Source organism: Pan paniscus, chromosome 1 (genome assembly GCF_029289425.2).
Source record: "Pan paniscus chromosome 1, NHGRI_mPanPan1-v2.0_pri, whole genome shotgun sequence".
NCBI classification, from domain to species: domain Eukaryota; kingdom Metazoa; phylum Chordata; class Mammalia; order Primates; family Hominidae; genus Pan; species Pan paniscus.
In genome coordinates, this window is record NC_073249.2 from 92,925,694 (window position 1) to 92,952,610 (window position 26,917).

The 26,917-nt window shown below is 55.9% G+C and overlaps 1 protein-coding gene across 4 annotated transcripts; it reads right to left on the bottom strand.

Moving 5' to 3' along the window:
* Window positions 1-149: 149 nt before the first annotated feature.
* Window positions 150-25,388, bottom strand: PEAR1 (platelet endothelial aggregation receptor 1). Of its 4 annotated transcripts, XM_034937813.3 has the most exons (24): window positions 25,235-25,388; window positions 16,816-16,913; window positions 15,074-15,183; window positions 14,249-14,353; window positions 13,679-13,779; window positions 12,732-12,824; window positions 12,220-12,463; window positions 11,370-11,490; window positions 11,043-11,179; window positions 10,754-10,966; window positions 10,264-10,438; window positions 10,057-10,177; window positions 9,162-9,325; window positions 8,968-9,070; window positions 8,696-8,842; window positions 8,333-8,458; window positions 6,719-6,847; window positions 6,473-6,601; window positions 6,113-6,325; window positions 5,813-5,901; window positions 5,572-5,704; window positions 5,335-5,403; window positions 4,995-5,243; window positions 151-4,448 (listed from the first exon to the last, which is right to left on the bottom strand). In XM_034937813.3, the coding sequence occupies exons 3-24, from the start codon at window positions 15,172-15,174 to the stop codon at window positions 4,297-4,299; spliced, it is 3,114 nt and encodes a 1,037-aa protein (XP_034793704.1). In that variant the 5' UTR covers window positions 15,175-15,183; window positions 16,816-16,913; window positions 25,235-25,388; the 3' UTR covers window positions 151-4,296. The 4 variants fall into 4 exon arrangements, with proteins under 4 accessions (XP_003821074.2, XP_063460547.1, XP_034793704.1 ...); XM_003821026.6 differs by lacking the exon at window positions 16,816-16,913 and having other exon boundaries at window positions 150-4,448; window positions 25,235-25,360; XM_055113048.2 differs by lacking the exons at window positions 16,816-16,913; window positions 25,235-25,388 and having other exon boundaries at window positions 14,103-14,353; window positions 15,074-15,105.
* Window positions 25,389-26,917: the final 1,529 nt, after the last annotated feature.

The following is a 26,917-nucleotide window of genomic DNA, read 5'->3' on the forward strand; positions in this document are numbered from 1 at the left end:
TTTCAACAATGCTTACAGCGTCTTCACCAAGAGTAGATTCCATCTCATGAAACTGCTTTCTTTGCTCATCCATAAGCAACTCCTCATCCATTCAACTTTTATCATGAATTGCAGCAATTCAGTTTCATCTTCAGGCTGCACTTCTAATTCTAGTTCTCTTGCTATTTCTACCACATCTGCAGTTACTTCCTCCACTGAAGTCTTGAACCCCTCCAAGTCATCCTTGAGGGTTGGAGTCAACTTCTTCCAAACTCCTGTTAGCATGAATATTTTGACCTCCTCCCATCATGAATCACAAATGTTCTTAATGGCATTTAGAATGGTGAATCTTATCCAGGTTTTCAATTGAATTTGCCCAAATCCATCAGAGGAATCACTATGTATGGCAACTCATGCTTTACAAAATGTATTTCTTAAATAATCAGACTTGAAAGTCGAAATTACTCCTCAATCCACAGGCTGCAGAATGGATACTGTATTAGCAACCATGCAAACAACATTAATCTCCTTGTACATCTCCAGGTGCATTGTCAAGGAGCAATAATATTTTTAAAGGAATACTTTTTTCTGAGCAGTAGATCTCAATAGTGGGCTTAAAATATTCAGTAAACCATGCTGTAAACAGATGTGCTATCATCCAGACTTTGTTCCTTTTCCAGAGCACAGGGACACAGGCAGGGTAAAATTAGCATTCTTTTCTATTTATTTATTTATTTTGAGACAGATTCGTGCTTTGTCACCCAGGCTGGAGTGCAGTGGCACGATCTTGGCTCACTGTAACCTCCGCCTTCCAGGTTCAAGCAGTTCTCCTGCCTCAGCCTCTCCAGTAGCTGGGACTACAGGTGCGCGCCACCACACTTGGCTAATTTTTTTTTGTATTTTTAGTGGAGATGGGGTTTCACCATGTTGGCCAGGCTGGTTTCGAACTCCTGACCCCAAGTGATCCTCCCCACTCAGCCTCCCAAAGTGCTGGGATTATAGGCGTAAGCCACCATGCCCGGCCTTTTTTTTTTTTTTTTTCTTTTTAGAGACAGGATCTTGCTCTGTCGCCAAGGCTGGAGTCCAGTGATGATGATCATAGCTCACTATAGCCTTCTTTTTTTTTTTTTTTTTTTTGAATCAGAGTTTCACACTTTCGCCCAGGCTGGAGTGCAGTGGCACAATCTCGGCTCACTGCAAGCTCCTCCTCCTGGGTTCAATTGATTCTCCTGCCTCAGCCTCCCAGGTAGCTGGGACTACAGGCACCCGCCACCACACCTGGCTAATTTTTTGTATTTTTAGTACAGACAGGGTTTCACCGTGTTAGCCAGGATGGTCTCAATCTCCTGACCTCGTGATCTGCCCGCCTTGGCCTCCCAAAGTGCTGGGATTACAGGCATGAGCCACCGCACCTGGCCTCACTACAGCCTTCTAACTGCTGGCCTTAAGCGAAACTCCCACCTCAGCCTCTCAAGTAGCTATGACTACAGGCATGTGCCACCACGCCACACTAAATAATCAACATAATTCTTAAGGGCCTGAGGATTTTTGGAATGGTAAATGAGCATTAGCTTCAACTTAAAGTTACCAACTGTATTAGCCCCCAACACCTGTCCTTTGAAGCTCTGAAGCCAGACATTGACTTCTCTCTAGCTGTGAAAGTCCTAGATTGGCATCTTCCTCTAATATAGGCTGTTTTGTCTACATTGAAAATCTGTTGTTTAGAGGAGCCACCTTCATCGTTGTCTTAGCTATATCTTCTGGATAACTTACTGCAGCTTCTACATCAGCACTGGCTGTTTCACCTTGCACTTTTATGTTATGGAGATGGCTTCTTAAACTTCTTTCATTAAACTTCACGAACCAACCTCTGCTGGCTTCTAAATTTTCTGTAGCTTCATCACCTCTCTCAGCCTTCATAAAACAGAAGAGAGTTAGGGTCTTGCTGCAGATTAGGCTTTGGCTTTTAAGGAAATATTGTGGCTGATTTGATCTATCCAGACCACTAAAAGTTTCTTCATATCAGCAACAAGGCTGTTTCACTTTTTTTTTTTTTTTAATGGAGTCTTGCTGTATCACCCAGGCTGGAGTGCAATGGCATGATCTCCGCTCATGGCAAACTCTGCCTCCCGGGTTCAAACGATTCTCCTGCCTCAGCCTCCTGAGTAGGTGAGATTACATGTGCGCGCCACCACACCTGGCTAATTTTTTGTATTTTTAGTAGAGACAGGGTTTCACCATGTTGGCCAGGCTGGTCTCAAACTCCTGACCTCATGATCCACCTGCCTTGGCCTCCCAAAGTGCTGGGATTACAGGCGTGACCCACCGCGCCCGGCCGGCTGTTTCACTTTCTTATTATTCATGTTTTCACTGGAGTAACACTTATAATTTCCTTCAAGAACTTTTCCTTTGCATCCACAACTTGGCTATTTAGTGCAAAAGGCCTAGCTTTCAGCCTGTCTTGGCTTTCGACATGCCTTCCCCACTAAGCTTAATCATTTCTAGCTTCTGATTTTAAGTGAGAGATGTGTGACTATTCCTTTCACTTCAACACTTAGAGGCCCCTGTAGGGTTATTAATTGGCCTCATTTCAATATTGTTGTGTCTCAGGGAATAGGGAGGCCCTAAGAGAGGGAAAGACTTGGGGGAACGGCTGGTCGGTGGAGCAGTCAGAACACACACAACGTTTGCTGATTAAGTTTACCGTGTTATATGGGTGCGGTTCATGGCGCCCCGAAACAATTACAATAATATATCAAAGATCACTGATCACAGATCACTATAACACATATAATAACAATGAAAATGCTTGAAATATTGCAAGCAATTACCAAAATGCGATGTAGAGACCCAAAATGAGCACATGCTATTGGAAAAATGGTGCCAACAGATTTGCTTAAAGCAGTGTTGACACACATCTTCAATTTCTCTGCTTTGCTTTTCTTAACCTATTGCTGTCACATATATGTCCCAAAACCTTCAATTTCTTTAAAAATTCTGCTACCTGTGAAGTGCAATAAATCAAGGCATGCCTGTATACTCTCTCCTGTTATCCTGTCTCCAGCCTCTGCACCCCCCTCAGCCTCAGCCCCTCTGCACCCCTGCCCCTGGCACCTTCGCACACCTGAGCTCTGCGTTGTTACCCTGGGGAAATGCCACCCTTTAGGGAAGTCTCCAACTTATTCAGTCTGTAACTGTCAGAGCATACAGATGGCTCATCTATCTTAGCAGTTACTGCATGTCACTGGTACTTAATTCAGTCAGCCACTCAGCCTTTTGGGGAGCATTTGTTGAGTGCCTACTCTGTGCCAAGGGAGAGCTAATATTGAGCATAAGCACAGGATTCTTGCCTTCAGGGAGCTTACAGTCTAGTGGGGGAGGCAGAGATTAATCAAATAATCACATAAAGAAAGAACACATTAAAGAAGTGCCTGGCACCCTGTAGGCCTTCTGCAGGTACCTGGTGAGTGAACACAGCTGCAATCAGGGCTGTGAAAGACGTACGGAGGGTGGGCGCTTCCCTGAGGAGGAGGTGTAAAGGAAAAGCAGGGGTGAACAGGCAAGTGGGGGAGGAAGGGCACTCCAGGTGTGCAGGTCCCTGTGCCAGAAAGAAGAGTGGCCTACAGGAGGACCTAGAGGCCGGTGTGACTGGCGTGCAGTGACAGGAACACAGTTCAAGGTGAGGCTGGAGAGACAGATGGGCCAGGCAAAGCAGGGCCTTTAAGGCCTTCAAAAGTTTTGATACTGGCAGAAGAGCAAAGAGGCACCTATGAAGGCTTTCAGGTAGGGAGTAACTAACCAGCCTGTATTTTGAAATTATGAGCCATGCATTGGAAGGTTCACTGAATCAATGGAGGAGGCCAGTTAGGAGGCTATTGCTAGAGTTAATTGGGTTGGGTCCATCTCCCTACTAAATGGTAAGTGCCCTAGGACAGAACCTGTGCCTGGTACCCTTCTAAAATCACAGAAACACACACACGCACAGAGCCCAGCCCGAGCATGCACAGAAAAGGTACCCCACACGCATGTCTGAAATCAGAGTTACCCAGCAACTTCCAACCCACCAGTTTATGTACACAGGGCCCTGGAGGCCTTGGGAGCAGTGGGTTGGGAAAGGGAGTCAGGCATCCTGCTGATCAGCGTCTCCCATGGTAGAACGCAGGAACGAGGCTCCCATCACTTGCTCTGTTAAGTGTTGTTCATGTTCACGGCCTGCCGGTCCACTCCCTGCTCCTGGCAGGGGTACACTAGGCTCTGTCCCCAGCCTTGAGCAGCAACAGCCAGGTGTGCTGGCCTCTGCCACACCATCCTGGCTCCTCAACGGTCCTGGCGTCGAAGTGGAGGTGATGGGGGATGCCGTACTGGAGGCAAGTCATAATGTCCAGGGATGTGGCTGTTCTTGGGTGAGTCATAGTGGCCGGGGGGTAGGCCCGGAGGCAGAGGGGGCTGGGAGCCCACAGAGTCTCGGTCTGGAAACATGAGGACAAGATAAGAGGGAGTGGCCCCTCCCACCACTCTCCCCACTCCCACCACTCCCACTGTGCACCTCTCCTCTTCAGCCTCTTCAAGGCAAAGAGAAGGAGATGGGGCCTGGATACATACACCAGTTTACTATCAGCTGGCCGTGCGGCTCCAAGCAAAACTCTCTTAGCTCCTCAGCTGCCAATGGAGAAAGCCACCTCAGCCCACCCACCTTCCAGGATATGAGGAGACTTTATCACCTGCCTGGCTCCCTACTTTTCTGGGTACCAACTCCACCACTCTGATGCTGTACGACCCCACTTCTATCCTGAGCTCTGCGAAGTAGGTACACCATACTGTTCTCCAGATGAGGACACAGGCTCTGAGAGGCCACGTCGCCTCCCCATCATGCCTGATTTGAGCCCGAAGCTGACCCCAAAGGCCTCACTCTTAGTGCCACATCATGCCTTCTCTTCTCCCTCTGTTCCTTCTGTTTTTATGCCTCCCTTGTCCCAGTTCTCTGCTGCTCCTGCCAGTGGAGAGGGAGGGCTCACCATGGATCAGGGGGCTGGGCTGCTCGTAGGTGCCACTGTCTCTCTGTGGCTGGGGTTGCCGCCGCCTCTGGCTGTCCCAGAACTGAGGAGGCTGCCTGGGGGGAGATCCTGAGGGAGGGCCTTTCATCTCCATGTAGCTGCTCTCCCGGGGGCCCCCTGGCAAGCTGGGCAGGTCCCGGATGGTGGCATATGGGTTCTCACTGCTCAGGGAAGCCACACTGGCCCCGAGCTCCTCTTCAGAGATGAGCCCTAAGGATAGAGGAAAGAAGTCAGGCTCCATGGAGGCACTGGTTCCTTAGCCCCAGCTCAGCCACCTCCCTTGTTGCCCCTGTGCCCATACCTTTATTGTAGAATGGGCCTGGGCCATTGCTGTAGCTATAGCTGTAGCTTCGGTCCAGGCGGCTGTTCCCTGAGGAGGAGGAGGCAACTGGTAATCAGCCCTCTGTCCCCTCCCCCGGCTCACACTTCCTCTAGAGCTGGGGCCCACAGCCCCCGTCTCCAGACACACACACTCAGACGCGGCATCTGGGCCGCACACATCCACCTGCACCAGAGACCCTGGCCTCCCGGCACCTACCCCTGTCCAGAGGCCCTGGAGGGGGCTCCCGGCGGTGCTTCCAGTCAGCAGGCAGGGTGGTGTGGTTATCATGCCCTTGGGCCCCACCTGGCCGCTCAGGGGTCTGCAGGCTGGCAAAGAGCGGGCCTGGAACCTAAGAGGGGACAGTGCAGGAGGGAGAGCAAGAGGCAAGGACAGGGCTTTCCAGAGAAGCTGGTCTGTGCGCTTCCCTCCACAGTGCACCCCCTCCCCCGGCACTGACCTTGTTAGGGGGTGGGGGGTTCGGGGAGCACTGCGACAGGGTGTGGTAGCTGGGGTTGGAGTAGTAGTGACTGTAGCTCGGAGGGACATCTGCATGACAGACACAAGCACAGGGTGAGCTCAGCGATGGGCAGGAGTCCAAGAGAGCTGTTTTGTCCCCGGAGATCAGTACTTTGGCCTCCCTGACCTCCCTTCCTCCCTCCTCCCCACTCCTCATCTTCCCTTTGGGTCATGCCCAGCATCCACTCTTGTGCCTATGAGCCAGCCACTCATCTGTGCCCCAGGCCCTGTGCCAGCTCACCTGGCATGACATACTCGGAGCCGTCCAGGCGCCCACTGCTGTAAGCCACAGCCAGGTGGTGGTGCTCCTTGCCTTTTTGCCAGTGCCGATAGCCAATGAACAGTGCCACCAGGGCTACCACAAGGGACCCCAGCACTGCAATGCCAATCACTGCACCCAGCGAGTTATACGCTACTGGAGTGGTCGGCATTACAGTAAAGGGCTCCTGGATTCCTGTGTGGAATGGGGTGCTCACTCAGAATGGCATCTTGGCTCTGCTGCATGGGAGAGGTGCTCAGGAGGGAAGTAGGGACTGTATGAGGGGCCTAGGTCCCAGTTCCCTGGGGACAATGGGTGGGAAGGAGAGGGCAAAGAACTCACCAATCCTGCAAGGTGCACCACTGTGCCCTGGGGGACATACACAGGCCCCAGTCTCTGGGTGGCACTTTTCTCCAGGACCACACTGGCATGGCTGGGAGCAGTTAGCACCAAATGTCCCCAGAGGGCAGCCTGGGGAGACAGCCAAGGAGGCAGGCCGGCATCAGAGCTGCCAGGAAACTCTAGTCTCTTTTTTTGGGTAAGGGTTAAGTTGGAGGCAGGGGCCTGGAGTTCCCCTTCTGTTGGTACCTTCTAAGCAGTGGTGTCCAGTCCAGCCTAGGGGGCAGATACAGCTCCCATCCTGGGGATGGCAGGTCCCACCATGGTGACATTGGCAGGTCTGGGCACAGTTTTCTCCCCAGTGTCCTGGAGGGCATGCTACGGGAGACATGGGGCCTGTCTGGTGGGGCAGGTACAGCTTTTCCTGGATGAACTCTCAGCCCCAGCATCACTGAAGCCTTTAGCTCAGCTTTGGTCTCCCTGGGGACACCAAAGCTTTGAACAGTATCTGCAACCAATGACTCACAAATGATTATTTCCAGCCCCATCTCTCCCCCAAACCCCAGACCCACGTGTCCAACTACCTACTCAACATCTGCACTTGACTATCTAATAGCCACTTCAAAATAGTGTATTCAGTGCCACACAACCAAAGGCTTCCAAGCTACCCCGGATGGATTTTTGTTTTGCTTTTAACATAAGAGAGAAGTAAACATCTATCCTGTTTAAGGCATTATTTTTGTGTGTCTAACACTAGCAATAATCTAATAGTAGTTGTAACCAGAGTCTATGGAAAAACTCTTCACCAAGATGACTTCCTTCTTTACCCCGCCTGCTGGTAAGCTGAAATTCAGTCTTCTTCATAACAGCCTGTTTCCTCTTTCCAAACTCGTTTTACTTGGCTTTTTTGGACTAATCTTTTCAATGATCTTAATATATTTTTGTGGGGGAAAGGCTCATAAAATAAAGAAATACATGTATTTATTAATATATAAATAAAAATAAACTGAAAATGCAAAAGAAAAAAAGGGCTGGGTGCAGTGGTTCACACCTGTAATCCCAGCACTTTGGGAAGCCAAGATCATCTGAGGCGGATGGATCACCTGAGGTCAGGAGTTCGAGACCAGCCTGGCCAATATGATGAAACCCCAGGGGTCTCTACTAAACATACAAAAATTAGCCTGCTGTGGTGGTGTGTGCCTGTAATCCCAGCTACTGGGGAGGCTGAGGCAAAAGAATTAACTAAACCAGAGGCAGAGGTTGCAGGGAGCTGAGATCATGCCACTGCACTCTAGCCTGGGCAACAGAGTGAGACTCCGTGTCAAAAAAAAAAGAGAGAGAGAGAGGGAGAGAAAAGAAGAAAGAAAGAAGAAAGAAAGAAAGAAAGAAAGAAAGAAAGAAAGAAAGAAAGAAAGAAAAGAAAGGAAAGAAAGAAAGAAAGAAGAAAAGAAAGAAAGGAAAGAAAGAAAGAAAGAAAAGAAAGAAAGAAAGAAGAAAGAAAAGAAAGAAAGAAAGAAAGAAGAAAGAAAAGAAAGAAAGAAAGAAAGAAAGAAAGAAAGAAAGAAAGAAAAAGAAATCAAGAGAAAATGTCCCAAGCTAAGCCTATGATTTCCCCTGCTCCCATAAAAATACTGTTCTTCCCAGGCTTCCCATGCAGAAGGGCAGGAATTTTTCCCCCGACCTGTCCACTGCTGCATCCTTAGCACCTAGAACAGTACCCAGCATGTAGGTGGTGCCCAGTAAATATTTACTCAAGGTGGGCCCAGAGGCTTTTATACCCAGGAGCTAGGGGACAGAGACCTCCCGTCCTCAGCACCCCCTCTCAGCATGCACGTATGCTCAGACACACAAGCTACCACATACGCTGGGAGCAGTCGGGGCCTGTCCAGCCAGCCAGGCAGTAGCAGGTCCCGTTCGAGGGGTGGCAGAAGGAGTGGTTAGCGCACTTGCAGGGCACACAGCGTTTGCCATAGCGGCCAGGCTGACAGGCTGGGGGAAAGGGGTACATGGTGATTGGGGGCAGAGGCCAATCCTCAATCAGCCCTTACCCCACCGTCTCCCTCCCACCTTCCCACTGCAGTAACTAGTCTGAAGACGGGTCAGAGGAAGAGACCGGGGGTAAGGTGGGAGAGGTGGGCAGCGGGCGCGGGGGGAGGGGTGCTCTGGCATCTGACACTACACTGCCCCCTGCTGGTGGCAGGTGGAAGGGGCAGTAGGGAGCCTCACATCTCTGGCAGGAGGGGCCTCGGAATCCGGGTGCACACACGCAGTTGCCACTCTCAGGGAGACAGGTGCCCCCATTCTTGCAGGTGCAGGTGTTGCTACAGTTGACTCCCCATAAGCCCTCAGGGCAGGACAGGTGGCAGCGGGCACCTGTGGGAGACAGCAGTCGGGTGTGCCTGGCTGGGCCCCCTTCAGTTCCAGGGGGCTCTTCTGGACACATTTCCTATGGATGCATCCCCCAATCCACAGTAGGCCTGGGGCCCCAGAATGCTCACCCATCCAGCCAGCCTGGCACTGACAGCGTCCATGAACAGGGTCACAGCCATCAGAGTGGTCACAGTCACAGCGACTGGCACAACCTTCTCCAAACTGCCCCTTCTTGGAGAAGGAGTGGGGACCAGGTAGGCCAGTCAGCTGGGGGACGCCATGCCCTCCCCACCCCCAGGCAGACAGGCTGTCCAGCACTCACCGGACAGGGCAGCTGGCAGTGGGCCCCATGCCACCCAGGGGTGCAGGTACAGGCTCCAGTTTGGGGGCTGCAGACTGCCTCATGGGCACACTGGCAGCTGGCATTGCAACCGAAGCCCCAGGTTCCGGGTGGGCAGGGCACAGAGCAGTTACCACGCTGCCAACCTGGAGGAGGGGCCTGGTAGGTAGGTATGGGGACCCATCTCCCCTCCTGAGCAAGCACACAGTGGGAGCTGGCTGGGCCAGATTCTATGCTATGAGCTGGGGTGGTTGGGGGGTGTTCACGGCACCATACAGGAGAAAAGCTTATGAATTATTTGATGCGGAGCAGAAGGCTAACTGCCTTCCGGTGAGGTACCACCCCATTCTGGGTCTGGGGTGCCTTCTGCAAAATAAAGGGGATGGCACTAAACCCAAATGTTTACAGGGGCCCCATCAGGTAACTAAATGACTTATACAGAGGATGTGCCAGACAACAGGGAGTAGTGGGGACTGAAGATGGGAGACTTGTTAAACTTAATAGAAAGGTAGCCAAACAAAACACAACTGTATCAGAATCCAGCCTAAAGGTTGCCAATGTGTCACTCTGGCAGATGTGAGGCCCTTCCCAGCATGGTAATTGTGTTTCCGTATGACTGAGGGTGAGGGACGTTTGCCAGTGAGGTGGCTTTTGGCCTCAGCCTTTAAGGACAGGTAGGATCTTTGTGGTTGAAGAAAAGCAAAGTGGATATTCCAGGAAGAAAGTAGCCTGGATACTTTCCCTGTGTCCAGCTGCTGCCCCTCCACCCTTACCCTGCAGCCGCTCCCCTGCGCTTGGCCTACCCATACTCTTGGACTCTCCCTTCTTCCCTTGGCCATCCCCCAAGTCTTCTGTCTGGGAAACTCCACCCTATTACCTTCCTTGCAGACGCACTCGCCGTCGATGGGTGAGCAGGAGATGGCATTTTCACATGAGCAGCGTGCAGAACAGTTGACACCGTAGGTGTCGGGAGGACAAAGACTAGCACAGTGAGAGCCCTGAAAGAGGGTGAGCGGGTGAGAGGGGCGGCCCATTCCTTGGCCTCTCCACCTGCCTCGCTTCCTTGCAGCCGGGCGCGCCTCACCGTGTAACCCGGCGCGCACTGACAGAGGCCGCTGGTAGCCTGGCAGACGCCACCGTGCAGGCAGAGACAGTGCTCCTGGCACCCTGGCCCGTGCGTGTCCTGCGGGCAGCTCTCGTTGCAGTGGAGGCCCGCCCAGCCCGGCAGGCAGGAGCACTCCCCGTTCATCGGGTGGCAGCTGGGGGCAGAGGCGGGGGCGTGGCGCGGTCTGAGCTGGGCAGGGGCAGGGCAGCTTCCCCCACCCCTCCGCGTGGTCAGTGGGATTCGCACATCGCTGGGGTAAGGGGGTCACTAGGGAGGCTCCGCGCTATTCTGAAAACTGGGTTGGGGCAAGTAGCGGTACCCCAGGCCCCTCCCAGCCCCCGAGGTCCCTCCCTTTCCCCTTCTGTGACACCTGTCCCCCTTGGATATGGCCCTGGCTCTGTGGTGACTTCGGCCAGGAAGACCTCCCCATTGGCCTCCTGATCCTTTGACCACATGTCCCGCGGCCCACCTGAGGCTGTGCTCCCGGTCGCAGGTGCAGGGGGCCTGGCAGCTGAGACCGTAGAAGCCGTCGGGGCAGAGGCGATCCGTGCAGCGGTCCCCAGTGAAGCCGTGTTCGCACAGACATGCGCCGTTGGCCGGGAAGCAACGGGCGTCCGGGGCGCAGTCGCACGTCTCAGCACAGTCCTGCCCAAAGCGGCCCACCGGGCACTCCTCCCGGCACCTGGGCACCTAGCTGAGTGAGCCTGGCGGCGCCCCACCTCCTCCCTCCCGTCTCCCGCCCGCCCCACGCCACTCACCGATCCCCAGTGTAACCCGGAGCGCAGCGGCACTGCCCAGTGAATCGGTCACAGAGGCCGCCGTTGTGGCAGCGACATTCCTGGGAGCAGTTGGGTCCATGAAAGCCCTCTGGGCAGGGCAGGGAGCAGATGGTGCCCTGTGGGGATGAGAGGTCAACAGGGCCCCAGGCACCCAGCCTCCTCCCCAAGGCCACAGGACCCCTTGACACCCCCATAACCACAGAGCTCACCCCCCTCACTCACACCCTCCTTGGAGCCCTGCTTAGCACCATCCACAGAATTCTCCCCAGACCCACACCCCATGCCCACAGGCCCCACCCTCCATACCATCCAGCCAGGGGGGCAGCTGCAGGAGCCCTGTGGGGTTTGGAAGACACCTCCATTTTGGCAAGGATGGGTGCTGGGGCAGAAGAAGCCAGAAGTGCCCTGGGAACAGGACACGTCACAGCTGCAGGACAGAGTGGGTGGAGTCAATGTGCAAACAAGCAATAACTGCTTCCTCTCTTGCCTCCAAGGACTGCCCCCACAACCCCCACCTCAGGACTTAGTGATTCACACTTGCTCTTTCCTGCTGGGGACTGTCGAGTCAGAAAGCAAAGGTTTCCAGGACTGGAAATGGCAGGGACACCCTGGCACCGGCAGGTGGGGGTGAGCAAAGAGCCACGGGTGGCATGTCTGCCTCTCGGGCGCCCCCACCTCCTCACCTTGGCTTGGTCTGTTCACTCTCGGGGAACATCTGTGCTACTGTAGTAGGCTCAACTCCACGAGCGCCTCCACAAAGCGTGATCCTGATTTCTACCTAGGTCTACCTTCTCCCTCCCAGGACTCCCCAGCTCCCCCTGCACCCTGCCTTGCAACAGGGTTCTCTGGGTCCTTGTCCCAGCCTCACTTTGCAGCATGCCTTCACACACGTGCTACCTCATGTTATCTTCACAGCCACCCTTCCATGTAGACAATACTATTCCCGTTTTACAGACAGGAAACAAGCCCACAACGAGTCAATGATTTGCTCAAGGTCACTCCACTCGTGAGGAATAGGATCCACTGGGACCAGGATCTTGGCCTCCACACCATCCCCACACTTGGGGCCCTGTCTGAGTCACCTCACTTCCCCACATAGGTCTGTGTGGCTTTGTGTCTGCGATCTTGTTAAAGTGTGGTTCCCCCCATTACATACCTGGGCCCAGTTCTCTCTGCGGGGCAGAAGCAGGCTCCAGTCTGGGGATCGCAGGGTGCCCCATGGCACTGGCAGCGGAACTGGCAGGCAGGGCCATAGTAGCCAGGGGTACAGGGCTGAAAGCAGTTCGGGGGCTGCAGACCAGAAGGGCAAGAACATACCCCACTCTTGGGATCACACGAGCTGTTGTTGCCGCAGCTGCAGGGCTTGTCACACTGTGGCCCCCACATTCCTGGGGCACACTCTGTGGGATAAGGAGGCGGGAAGGGGGTCACCAGGGGTCTAGTCCATCCCCAGCCTCCCCGTCTCTGTCTCCCAGCCTCTGTCTCCCAGCCCCCACAGGCCCACCCTGTCTTCCACATCTCCAGAAAAGGCAGATGGCAGCAATGGGGCTCTGGCGGGTAATCGCCCTGGGGTCCTAAGCCCCTGTGCCCTGGTAGGGAGGGTGTACCTGAGGGTCCTGTGGCCCTGAAGGCACAAGAGGCCACTCCCTAGGGTCAGTAGCCACTCACCACTGGAACAATCGTCGCCCCGCCAGCCTGGCACACATTGGCACTGATTGGGTGCCACACAACGGCCATGGACACACTCCTGGGCACAGAGCGCTGGGACAGAGATGGGTGTGGTGAGATGTGTCCACCCCTGCCCCTACCCAGCTTTTATCCTGCAAAGCCTAACCCCACCTTCTTCCAAAACCAGGGACCTGAAGTTCTCCAAGCCCCAATTCTGCCTCTAAGATAAAGACTGAGGGGCAGCAACTCAGGGGGAGAACTTAGCAAGATGCCAGTGTTCTGGGTTCCCCTGTTCCTTTTTGTGAAATTGTCTGAGCACCTTGTTGGGAAAATGCTTTGGGGGAGATCCTCAAAAGGGGACTGAACACGGACACTGTCCAGAGAGAGGGCAGGTGGCGATCGGGGTTCTCTGGAGAGCAGTGTTTGCAGAGGCTCGTGATGGGCAGTGGCTGAGGGAAGTGGGAGGAAGAGGAAGACAGGCTCCAGTCATTACAGGGTGCTGGGAGGGGGGTGCAGTGGGCAGGAGAGACTGGATAGTGACAAGTCAGAGACCAATAGCAACAGAGAGTCAGGGAGAGGAAGAGACAGAGGCAGACCCAGACACCAAGTCCTGAGACACACAGTGACAGAGAGACAGAGACAGCCCAAAGACAGAACAAGAGCTCTAGGGCAGACAGCGATGCAGAGACACTGTTGAGGGACATGGAGAGATGGGGTGGGAGACACATGGGGCCAGCTGGAGACAGGGGTGTGAAGTGGTGATGGAGAGGGAAGTGCTGATCCGCATCCTGGGGACAAGGCCAGGGAGAGGAGAGGAGGAGGGGGGAACCCAAAAGGGCAGAGGAGTAACCCCATTCTAGCGGGGGCCAGGAGGGACTCAGAAGTGTAGGCTAAGCTCCCCGCATTCCATTGCCCCACCCCACTCCCTAACCCAACCCTGGACTCACGGACACAGAACCCCCTGCTCTCATAGAAGCCATGGCAGCACTGCAGGCGCTGGCGGTGGTCCGTCTTCACCACCTGACGGTACACGGTCCGGTATACAACCCTGCGGAGGCCAGGAAGGCGGCCCTCAGCCCTCCCTGCTGTCCGCACTCACCACAGTGTGGCCAGGGGGAGGCCAGGGCAGGGGCACCACTCAACACTCTGGGCTGAGGGCGCATAGAAAGCGCATTCCCTGTTTGAGGTTGCAGTGCACTACGATCTCGCCACCGCACTCCAGCCTGGGTGACAGAGCGAGACCTTGTCTATTAAAAAAAGAAAGAGCATTCCCTTCTTGCCCCCCCCAACCCCACAGGCATATACTGTAACATGCATGCGTACCCTAAACACACATACACGCATTCACATATACATCCCATACACACGTACCCGACACAGACCATGCAGAATGAATCCCTAGAAGCCAGGAGTTTCCTCTGAGTTTCTGAGAAGTGAACAGGTACAGAGGGCCAGGGGCCAGGCTGAGGCAGCGACTCAGGTAGCCCATCCACCCATGGAGGATGAGGAGCACTCACGTGGGCTGGGGGCAAGTATGGGGGCCCTCCCAGGGCCGCTCGCAGGGCTCTGAGGGGAGCAGGCTGAAGGGGCGGGAGTGGGACTCCTTGGTGGTGGTAGTGAAGCTGCAAGACAGGGAACAGGGTCAGGGCCGAGGGCAGGAGGAGGCCTGAGCGGCCACAACGGGAAAATGGCCATGAGGGCTTGGCCACAGTGGGGAATCCAAAGCCCAACGCTGGGGCTGCTCCCATAGCCTAGGATGGGACCCCCATCCTGTCCCACCTCTCAAGTCTGGAGGCTTCTCCCAGAACTGGAAGGTTCCTGGGATACCCTCCATCAGAGCGCCCTTCCCACTCTATTGGACCGGAGCCTTCCATTTTTCTCTCCCTGCCCTCTCCTCCCTGTATGGAAAGGGTGAGTGAGAACTGACTCCTGGGCCCAGCTGGCGGAGATGGGCTGAAGTATTTCCGGCTATATTCTGCCCTGGGTCTTTTCTCCCCGCCCTGTTTCCTTTGCTCCCCCTGGGCCAGCCCCTCTGCTTGCTCCACAACGAATGGCTCCCACTCTGCGCTCTGTTCCAAAGTTGGCCTCCCACAGGAACTAAGGGACGGGGAAAGAGAAAGGATGGTTCAGAGACTGAGACAAGGTCAGAAATGGGGCTGGAGTCAAAGGCAACCCATAGAGAGGAGTAGAGAGAGCAGAAACAGAGAAAGAGGCGGGAGGGGAGAGACTAGAGAGAAGGAAGGAGGTTAAGGAAGGACCAAGAAAAGGACCCCAGTAGGGAAAATAGGGACAATCGGGAGCTAGGGCTTGGTGCCCTCAAGGTGCAGCAGGGGCCCTCTCACCTTTCCCAGAAGCTGCAGGTATTGGGATCACTGGGGTTGAGAGTTCCAGCCAGCCGCAGGCCCACAGCCAGGAGAAGGAGGGGACACAGAGGCGGTGACATTGCAGAGGCCTGCAGCAAGACGGGCGCAGAGTGGGCAGTGGCGCTGCAGCCAGCAGCCTGGAGGACCTGTCTGCAGAGATCTGAGCCGTGGGCATGCAGAAGAGACCAGACTGCGGCCCCGTGTCCTCTGGCCCCTTGCTCTGAGCTCCAGCTCCCCTACACCTCACTCCTGAACTGCAGTCACTTCCACGCCTCCGGTCTTTGCTCATAGTTTGCTTAGACACCCTCACGTCTCATTCTTCACCTGGAGTTCCCGTCTTTCAAGGTCTAGTTCAGGTGCCACCCCTTCCCTCTTCCACTTCCTGATGCTCATTGGCAGATGATCCCACTCATTCCTTCTGGGGGTCCCAGTATCATTCACCCCCACCCCACTGTTCCAGTGCCTGCTCCCTGACCATGACCTCCAGAGGCAGGGACCCAGTGCGTTTCATCTCTGAATCCCCAGCCCCCAGCCCAGGCCCTACCCAGGGCACTTTGATATTTGTACCAAGGTGTGAGACTGGAACCAGTGAGGGGAAGTGATGAGGGACTCAGCTTTGGGCTCAGTCAGAGGAAGAACTTTCCAACAGTCAGAGCGGCTCAGGAATAGAATCGGCTACCTCAGGTGGTGAGTTCCCTGTCACTGGACATATGCAGGCAGAAGCCAAAACCAGCCTGATGAAACGCTGTCAGGGGTTTCCTGCTCTATATGGTGGGAGTGGGGCTGGGTCCAGGTGACCTCCCAACCAGTGGTGTGCTGGAACCACCTCATACGGGCCCAGAGAGCCAATTGTATGCATCTCTTCCTAGCAACAGGTTCAGTGATGTCACGTGAGTAGCTTGAAATCAGGCATGAGGGGTTATTGACACCAGAGAAACTAGCAAACACTAAAACCCAAGGCCAGTCTCCCTCCCAGAGTCAGTTGTGACACCTTAGCCAGCACACCACAACACCCAACTCTAGGTGCCATCACCTGAGGAGGTCACCAACCTGGCCTTGCATTTAAGGAAAAGCTCCCGCCTCCCTCAGACTGCCCTGTCAGCCATTTGGAAATGGGGTCCTCTCCATCCCCACCACCCCTGGCTCCCAGGACTTCAGACGGCTCTGCTGCCTCAGCTCCTGAGCTCAGGAGAGGCCGAGTTACCGCAGTGCCCATCCCTGCAGCCGGCTTCAGGGTCTGCATCCCGTGTTCCCAAAACTTGCTCTGGCTCCCTGCTCTACGCCTCCCTGAGGCGCCCACATCTGCTTATAATTTTTCTGAGACGAGAGAAAGGTCGCGGTTGCTGGCCCCTTACCCCCCTGAGTATCTCTGGAATGTTGCTGCCTGGCCCTACCCCACACCCCACACCCACACACTCCCAGGGTCCCCACAGCCACTCTCAGCCCCAAGAAGGGTGGCCCCTCCTTCCCTCCAGGTCTAGGCTCCTAACTTAACCCCATCTCAACCGCCCATGTTCTTCCTTCACCTTTAACCCTCTAGCAGCCAAATCTCCAGCCTTTCATCCAGGATGCTGGCCCACCTATCCTCCCAGTGCCAGCGTCTACCCACCCCTCCAGTGCAGCCCAGCCGCATGCCCCATCACACTTCCCGCAGGGCGAATCTCAGCCTCTAGCCTCCTCTGTGCTTCCTCCTATCCATCCTCAGTCCCCAAGTAACTCACCAGGTGGGGCCTGCCCACAGCTCAGCCCTGGGGCCTGGGGCCTGGGGCCTGGGGGCCAGGGAATGTCCTGGGGGATCCCAGCGTTCAGGATATGAAGTCTGAAAACAGGAAACAGAGCCTGGCTAGGAAGAGGGACAGCAGGGAGCGTGACGGGGGTGGCTCCATCCTCCCACCATCCTGAACGCAGTGGGTAGCATACGGGAGGGCCATGACCAGAAGCCTCTTTCTGGCGGCTTGTCTCCAGAGCTGACACTGTGGCCCCCTCTGAAGGGGAGAGGCCACAGTCAGGAGTGCCCTAGAGACACTCCCCAGAGTCTGTCCCAGAGCTCCACCCCCACATCACCCAGACACATCCCCACTCCCAAACAGAGTCATCCCTTCTCCCAATGTCCCCAAACCATCCCCTCCCACCCTGCCCTGCTCCAGCCATCTTCCTAGGCCCAATGCCCACTCCAGGGATCGCTCTGCCTAGCCCCAGCTAACCGTCTCTCCACCTCTCCCTCAGTGTGGTTGGCAGCCAGGGCCCTGGGCAGGACCCCGAACCCTCCATACGCCTCTGCCTCATCTCTCAGTCTCCACACTCCCCTCTTCCTGGACCCTCAGCTCTGGCCCTGGCGTGGGGCCCCTGTGCTCCAACTGCAGCTCAGTCTGTCCGAAGCCAGGCTCATCACCCTTGTCCCTGGGTGAGCCTCATCTCCTGAGACACACAAGGACTCCGCAGCCATCCCCCTGCCCTGGATCTGTTCACAGAGCCTATGGCATGGTGGCATGGACAAAACTTGTTGCAGGAAGGACTCGAGTTAAGGCCCAGGGAGGAAGTGCCATATAGGTTGAGCTGTTGTTGGGCCGAGAAAAGGTCCTTCCTCCCATTCCTGTCAGCCCCTACCCACCCAAGTCCTGTTCCTGTCACCTCCTCCCAGCCAACTTCTAGAGGACACAGTTCACCTGGGGGGCTTTGAGATGGACTGAAGGACTGAGGAGCATGAGGAGGGGCTGACTCTCATCCCCACCCACTTCTGGCTGGCTGGGAGGTTAGCTGGCTGGAGGGGTGAGTAGGTTCTGTTTTCCCAAAGGTCCTCAGGGTAGGGCGGGAGTGCGGAGGAGGCATCAGCTGGTCAGCCCAGGGGCTGGAAGCCAGGGTGGGGTCAGGGGAGATCAGTGGGTGGCCCAGGGAGGGGACAGATGGGATGGGGGTCCTGGCAGGAAGAGGAAGGTTTTGGCTTGACCATCCTTTGCCTCTGAGAAGGGAACACAGGCCAGACCAGGAGCCCAGAGCCCCAGCCTGGCCTCCAGGCTAGTTCCCATCTAAGCCTTTGTCCCTGAGGGGCAGGGCACCTGAGCCTGGCCCATGCTCCCCCAACCCCTTCCAGCCACAGCAGCAATGGGCCCCAAGAGATTGCATATACCCCTCAAGGGGGTGAAATGAGACCACTCCTGGGCCCCTGCTCTGCCCTGGGGGCCCACAGTGCACTCACTGAGGGGGACCCTGGAGCACCCCTGCTGCAGGCTTGCTTCTTCTCATGCAGAGGCCCCCTCCTGTTCCCCTACTCAACCTTCACCCTCCAAGCCTCTGGTTTGAGGGACTCAAACACCTTCCCTCCCAAGAATCATAAGGTGACCCCACGTATCGTTCACTGAGCTGCGACAGGCAGGGTGTTGAGAGATTTACGTGGATCATCACATTTAAAGTTTACATTAACCCCTTGTAGTAGGTGTTATGGCCCACTTCAGAGATGAGGAAGCAGGCACAGAGAGGGTAAGAAACCTGACCAGGACCACACAGCCAGGAGTGTCAGAGCTGGGATCCAAATCCAGGCTGCTGGCAGAGGACTCCCCATGATTCTATTCTTTCCCAAGCCCAGATGGGAAGCCCAGGGGCTCTGTATCTTCTTTTTAAAAGTCTCTCTTATGGGGGTGGGGGAGCTGCCAGGGGATTGGACAGGAGAAGGGGATGGGGGTGGGGGCTGCCACAAGAACATGATCAGAAGCGTGGGAACTGAGATGTGTTTACAGTCAAGAATGAGCTGACACTTCTCTCTCCTCCACCTCGAGATGCAAATCGGCTGGGCTCCTGGCCAGGCCCTGAGATCCCAGTCCCGCCTGCGCAGCCCAGCATCTCTGCCCTCTCAGCCTCTGAGCCCACACAGAAGACCAGATCACCCTCCCTGGGCTTCCCCAAACTCCAGCTCAGCTGGTTCCCTCTGGTGGGGAGCCCCCCTACCCTCACTGTGCCCCAACCCCTCCTAGGAGGAAGGAATTGAGTGTGGGCTCTGGGGGAGCAGGGGTGGGGGGGATTAGAGTTCCTGGTGGACAAGAGGATCCATTTCTATAGAAAGCAGAGAGTACGGGTGATGGAAGTGAGACAGCAGAAGGGACTTCCCCACAGGCTCCCTTCCAGCTTCTATGGGAAGTCATGTAGCATAGGATAACCCCTCAGCTCTGCACCCCCAACCCCTGCCCAAGTTCAAGCCTGGGTGTGAATCCCAGCCTGCAGTTCCCTCACCTAGAAAATGGGGATGAGATTAGTGCTTCCTTTGTAGGGTCGCTGTGCAGACTAAATGAGTTGATCTAGATAAAGCAGTTAGACCCAGTACCTAATACGCTCAGTTAACATTAGCTGTCTCCATGATAGTGTTCTCAGTCCCACTCCTCCTCCTGCACCCAATGTGGCCCCCATCCGCCCTCCCCTTGGCGCCTTTGGGTATTAATTCCAGGAAAAACCTTCTTGTTTTTTCTGAAGAACCCCCAGGATGATCCGGGAATGGGAATGGGGCTGCAAATGCTGACAGAGAGAAAGGAAGTGGGGGCAGGAGGGGGCCAGGCTCCCCCGAGAACCTGATCCCCCAAAACGATGGGCTGCCCGCCAGGTGCATCTTCAAGCCAGATGCGGTTGACAAGGCAGAATGCCTAAATTCTGCTTCCCCCAGCCCTGGGCCTAAGCACCAACCCTAGTTCCCTGCTCGGTCCGACTGCCCCCTCCTCTCTTCTCCATCTCACTCTCTCTCTCATCACTTCCTATCCTGGAGTACAAAGCTTTTAGTCCTATCTCTGTCTTACAAGCTGTGTAACCTGAGTTATAATACATAACTTGAGTCCTCTGATCCTCCATCTCCTCATCTGTAAAATGGGAGACTAGCACTCCCCGCCATCTCTCAGGGCCCTGCAAAGGTTGGAACTGCTGGTTCCAGTGACCATTCTGGAACAGAACCTCAGACCTCAGACTAGAGCCTGCTCCGTGGATGTGTGTTGATGCAAAAACAGAGTCCTCCAAGCTCCAGGGTTTCTGCCTCTTCCTTTTGGACTTTTGTCTTGTTCTTCACCAGAAACTCTGCTATCTGCCTTTCCCCATCCCCTTCCTTCATCAGCTTCTTGGTCTCTGTCTTCCTGCCTCTCTTTTTCCGTTTGTATACTAAGGCTGCCATGTACAGTTGCACGGTGTATTTACTGCATAACAGCATCCACTTTCAAGGGCAGAGTGGAAGCTGAACTCCAGCTACAATCCACTCACTAAAGCCATGCGTCTTAGCTTGGTGCTAAGGTTGTCTTGCCCTGTAACTCTCTTGTCTTTCTGTCTGTCTCCCTGTCTCTGTGTCTGTTTCTCTGTGGCCTTTTCTAACCTATCTTTGCCATGGAGACAGGATCACTTAGTCCTTCCCACCCAGCAGTGAGATCGCAGTCCAAAGACTTCTCCCCTCCCTCCCCACACAGGGAGCTCCCCCAGCAGCCTGCTGCACTCCACAGGCTACCCAGTACACCCATGTACACGCTTGCACACTGAAGCACAGAGCACTGCCTATATCCAGCCTGGCCAGGCCCTCGGCACGCCAGGCATGTCTGCCGGATGGAGAAACAGGAAGCCTGCGTATGCGGCCAGAGTGCGCCAGAGGCTGGGCGGGAAAGGGGCAGGGGTGAGGGGCTGGACTTGTGTTCTCTGTGGCTCAGGAAACAGAAGCTAGAGGGTCCTAGGTCCGACCTGTTTACTCATCAGGAAATGGGGCAGCTGCAGGGATCCTGATTTACACATCTATCGCACCCCTCCCAGAGGGTGTCGCCAGTGCCAGTCCCAACCCTCGCCGCCACCCTGGAAGGTGCTGGTGATTGTCATCCCCATTTGGTAGGCAGCACAGTGGAGGGTCTCAGGTAAAATGCCTTGCCAAGGGCTGTCTGGCTGCCAGGGGCAAGAGCAGGATTCAAATCTGCTTCAAAGGACAAAGCAGTGTGGGGAGGTAAACCCTGGGTGACATAGACTAGGGAGCAGTGCCCCCTCAGGCCCACCCTGCTCATCGCCACCCCGAGATTACCTTCAGAAAGTGCTCTGGCCACTGCCCCCTCTCCCACTCTGTGGCTGCCTACACCCCAAGAAAGAACCCCCAGGGGGCCAGCCCCTACAAGGGCGTCCAGCTTCATTACCTCTACCCCTGCGCTCCCATCACACTGGACAGCCACTGACCCCACATGCCTCTCACCACACCGCCACCATGGCTCAGGCCACCCCTGAAATGCCCAGGTTCTACACAGCCTCAAGGCCAGCCGCTTCCAAGAAGCCCCTCAGTGGCTCCAGGCTCACGCCCTCCTCCCTGCTCTCCAGGCCTTCCTGCAGGCTCTCAGGAACACACAGTCACCACAGACTCGCGTGGCCTCAAGGAGGCCGGGGGTTGCTCTTCCCCCTGAATGCCCTGAGGCTGGCTCCCAGCTGGACATGCACCTGTCCCTGGAGGCTCCACACCTCCCCAAACCCCAGCCAAAGTCCTGGTACCAGTGTACCTCCTCTGGAAGCAAGCGGAACTCACCCAGGCCAACCCAGGGGTTCACAGCCCCCGACATACTCCAAGTCTGCTGGGCTGATTAGGCTGATGGATACCCTATCTGTGATTGCTGGTTTGTGAGTCTGGTTTCCCCACCAGGTTGGACTCCCTCAAATCTTATTCCTCTCCAAGGCTCTGTGAGCGGGTCTGGGTGCCCCCTGGGTGTTTCCTCGCGGCTCCCATCCTATGAGTCATTATGCTTTTATTAAAGTCAGTCTGCCTCACTGGACTGGAGCTCCCCAGGGACAGGGCACTTCTCTGCCTCCCTCACCACTGTAACCCCAGGACTGGCCAGCACTTACACCCAGGATGCCCGGCACCCAACAGGCAATAACTAAACATTTGTGTGGAGTGGATGGACTGATACACCCTGAAATCTTTCTGACTCCAGTGCTCCTTGAGTTTCCCAGGAATGGGAGAGAGGGAGAGATGCTCAGATGCTGTGGCTTCTCCCCGTACTCCAGACAGTAGAGCTGGGCCCTTGTCTCGGGGCCCTCAAGACACAATGAGGTGCGTGTTTGATGAGATGATGGAAAGTGGAATGCAGAAAGAACTTTTCAACGTTACAAAGCAAAAGGCGGCTCCAGACTTGCCCTCCTGACCTCCAGCAGGAATTCCTCAGGGCCGGCCTCCAAGTTCCTATGGGATGAGTGCACAACAGCTCCAGGCCCTGAGTCACCTGGAGGTGGAGGGGCATGCCCACACCGCCTGAGCCCTCATCCTGTGCCTCCCCATCCAGGGCCAACACCCCCTCACTGTCCACTGCACACATCTCCCGCTACACAGAGGGACTGGGCCCCAGGTGCCAATTCATGGGGGTAGGACGGAGGGCAAAAGTGGGAGGGCATGAGCACCCACCAGCAGTGAGCGGGCTACGCCCCAGGGCCCACTCACCTGCAGGGATCCTGATTCACACATCAATCGCACCCCTCCCGCAGGCTGTCGCCAGTGCCAGTCCCAACCCTTGCCGCCACCCTGGAAGGTGCTGGTGATTGACATCCCCATTTGGTAGGCAGCACAGTGGAGGGTCTCAGGTAAAATGCCTTGCCAAGGGCTGTCTGGCTGCCAGGGGCAAGAGCAGGATTCAAATCTGCTTCAAAGCACAAAGCAGTGTGGGGAGGTAACCCCTGGGTTACCTCCCAGGTACTGGGATACTAATTACTGCGCCTCGTTAAATGTGTGCTGTGGCTAGATCCTGTCTTTTAGTTCTCCCAGCAAGCCTATAAAGTAAGTGCTATTATGCCTCCCATTTTATGAAGAAATATCCCAGAAAGGTTCAGTGATTTGTCCTAGGCCACACAGGCAACTGAAGCCAGAGCAGGGATTTGGGCCAGGTCTATGTCATTCCAAAGCCTGTGCTGCTTTCTTTTTGTTTTGTTTTGAGACAGGGCTTCGCTGTGTGCCCAGGCTGGAATGCAGTGGCGTGATCATGGCTCACTGCAGCCTCAACCTCCTGGGCTCAAGTGATCCTCCCACCTCAGCCTCTTGAGTAGATGGGCCCACGGGCGGGCACCACCATGCCCAGCTAATTAAAAAAAAAATTGTAGGGATGCAATCTCATTATGTTGACCAGGCCAGTCTTGAACTCCTGGCCTCCAGAGATCCTCATACCTTGGCCTCCCAAAATGCTGGGATTACCGGCGTGAGCCACCTCGCCTGGTGTTTCCAGTGTGCTGCTTTCTAACCTCATAGTTTCTCTTTGGTCTTCTGACTTTCTCCTCCTCTCCCTCTGTCTCCGCCTCCTTTTTGTTCTATCCCTAGGTCTCTGCTCTATTTTTCTAGGCCTGCTTTTCTCCCTCCGGGCATTTTGTTGTAATGAGTCTGTGCCTCTGCTGTGTCTCTGCATCTGTCAGCCTCTGTTTCCGTATTTATATCTGTCTCTATCTCTGTCTTTGTGTTTCTCTCTCTCCTTCCCTGTCTTCTCTGCCTCTTCCTTCTGGCTTCTCCCCTGTAGGTTAGATGACAGAAGCCAAGATCCTCCCCAAAGCTAGGATAGCACCCCAGGGTCCCCCATGAGTCCTGGGAGGTCTCTTTCTCAAGGCTCCCAAGGCTCCTCAGAGGAGAGGCTTGGGGAATGCCGTGGTGGAGGCTCCACCTGGCCTCAGCCTCCTCCCCAGCAGTGTGTGTCGGGTGCGGGGAGGCACACAGCAGCCCCATGACCTTCTATCTCTCTCCAGGTTTCCGACTGGTGGATGAGGCTGCCTGGAGCGTGAGTTTCCTCTTCTGGGAGAGTCTGATAGGAGATGTTGAGGGGGGACAGAGGGTGGAGGAACAGATGCCAACTCTCAGCTTCATCCTCCAGTGGAGAGAGAGGAAGGCAGAGAAGTGAGTCTGGCCAACCCAGCTCCTAGAGATGGCAGCCCCACCTGCAGTGGGGAACATGGTGGGTGGGCCTTCGGAGGCCTCAAGAGTGGGAGAGGCCACACAGCAGGGAGGAGACACAGGAGATAGGAGGGCTGCGCCCACACCCTGGCTTATGACTGGCTCACAAGCACACACAACAGGCCCTATACCATGAGCTGGTTTTGAGTGGGGTTCAGAGATGAGCTCCCCCGTCTCCAACCGTCCCCCTAGCACAAGGCCAGCTTAGGCCAGGGTTGAGAGCTGACACCCGGCCCAATCCTGCCGGAGCTGAGGCCTGGCTGAGCCTGGGAACCTCAGGCCAGCACAAGCTGTTCCTGTCCCCGGGGACTAGGGTCACAGCCCAGCCCCAGGAGAGGCCACTCACAACAGGCCAGAACAGGGGAGTGGAGAGCAGCTACTGGAGGCTGGAGATGGGGGTGGGGGTGAAGGGTTGCCTTGCTGGGGCCTGGGCTCCTGGACCCCCCACACACCCACCTGGCCCTTAGCACAACTTCAGATCATCAGCCTGCCAAGTTTTCTGAGGATCCAGTTGCCCGGGACCTCAAGCTGAACCCCCAGTCCTCATAACTGGCAAAGATGTGAGAGCCAGGGACCGGCAAACCTGGGTCCTTCCCCTACATCCTCCCTCAAACATTCCTGCCGGTGGACAGAGAGATGACACTGATAATCTGTTTATCTAGCATCATTCAAAGCAGGAGACACGTTTTTGCTCACTTAAGCCTCACAACCCATGAGGTAGGCCCTATATTATTCTCCTTTAGAAATGAGAAACTGAGGCACAGAGGTCAGGCCTCTTGACCAAGACCCCACAGACAGTAAGCTGCAGAGTGGAGGGTGGCACTTAGGCAGTCTTGGCTCCAGTGTCGATGCTCTTGTGGCTACACTTCCCTTGAAAGCCAAGGACAGCACCCAGTCTTCTCTTCCCAGCCCTGGGAGGGGGCAGTGGGCCAGGCTGCCCCTGACTTACAAAGTCCGGGGACCAGGGGCTTAGGGAACAACCTCGCTAGCATTTCATCTCATTTACATGTTCATTACGGAAGGGAACCCCCAACCCATCCTCTCTGGCCCCCTCCACTGTCCCCTTCCCCTCCTTCACGTCTCTCTCCATCAGTCCCTCTTTTCTACACTCCTGGGTCTGGGGCCTCAGACTCCAGTCGAGGAGGGGGACCGCAAGCCCTTTCCCCGGGGCAGGGTGGTCTCCGGGGCCGCACCACCGGGCCTCCCCTGCCAGGGGGCGCGCAGTCACTCACCTGCCTTGGGGCCCCGTCTCCCCTGCGGCCTGGGGTAGGAACCGCCGGGGTCTGCGAGGAGGAGGACTGGACAGCCGAGGACGGGGCGAGGGTCCCCGCTTCGAGCCCCAGCCTGACTGCGGGAGCGGCGGGGAGGCGGGACGCTGCTGATCGCAGGGCCGGGAGGGGCGCCGAGGGGCGGGGGGCAGGAAGGGGGTGGGAACTCGGGCCCTTGCCAAGGCAGGAAGTTTTGACAAGGAAACAGGAGCCGGGGGAGGGGAGATCCAGGCGCCCGGGAGGGAAAACTGTATTCTGGGTGGGATCACAGAGGCCGACTCTGCGCGGCCTGGGCCAGGAGCAGAGGGGGATAAGAAGGGGATGAGGAGGGGAGGTCAGCGCAGGGGCCCAGGGCCCCAGTCCCTCCCTAGCTTCCCCTCATTGTGCGGCCTGGGTTACTTAACCTCTCGTGCCTCAGCTTTCCTATCTGCAAAGTGGGGTTGTGGGAAGGAATCAATGAGATCGCCTACGTCGGGCACTGTCCAGTGCTGCCCAGCAACCGTGATCTTATTAAGACCCCTCCCGGGCACCGCATCCCACTAGTCTCGGAGAGGCTGACAGGGCGAGGCCCCCCTCTCCTCCTGCCGCCCCTAATCGCACTGCGGAAGGCCGGGCGCGGTGGCTCATGCCTATAATCCCAGCACTTTGGAAGGCCGAGGCCGGCCGATCGTGGAGCCCAGAGTTTGGAGACCAGCCTGGCCAACATGGCGAAATCCTGTCTCTACTAAAAATACAAAAATTAGGGCCGGGCGCCGTGGCTCAGGCCTGTAATCCCAGCACTTTGGGAGGCCAAGGAGGGAGGATCATTTGAGGTCAGGAGTTAGAGACCAGCCTGGCCAACACGGTGAAACCCCGTCTCTACGAAGAGTACAAAAAAAATTGCCGGGCGTGGTAGTGGGCGCCTGTAATCCCAGCTACTGGGGGAGGCTGAGGCAGGAGAATCGCTGGAACCCAGGAGACGAAGGTGGCAGTGAGCCGAGATCGTGCCACTGCACTCCAGCTTGGGCGACAGAGCACAGCTCCGTCAAAAAAAAAAAAAAAAAAACGCGCCAGGTGTAGTGGCTCGCACCTGTGGTCTCGGTTTACTGGGGAGGCTGAAGAGGAAGGACCGCTTGAGCCTAGGAGGTCGAGACTGCAGTGAGCCAAGATCCTGCCACTCCACTCCAGCCTGGGCGACAGAGCGAGACCCTATCTTAAAAAAAAGAAAGAAAAAAAAAGAAAAAAAAGTCACACCGCGGGAGGGTGTGACCCTGGGAAGCATTCTCCGCCTCTACCCGCCCCGCCTCCGGCCCACACCCAGCAGCGCGTAAGCAACTCCTAAGCCCACCGAGTCCGGTGCGAGCGCCACCTCGCGGCTAGCATCCGCTTCCCAGAGCCCCACAGCCGGGGGACCGGACCTGGGAGCCCTTCCCCGCCTGATAGCAATGAACATTAGCTTTCGCCGTGGTCAGCCCTTCAGGCGTATTGCCTCATTGAATCCTTCACTCGAGATTGGTTTCATCATTATGTCCTTTTACATATGGCGAAACCGACGTCCTGAGCGGCTTAGGACACTAATTAGTGGCAGAAGCACTATTTGGTTTGGTTTTGAGACGGAGTCTTGCTCTGTCTCCCACGCACGATCTCAGTTCACTGCAACCTCTGCCT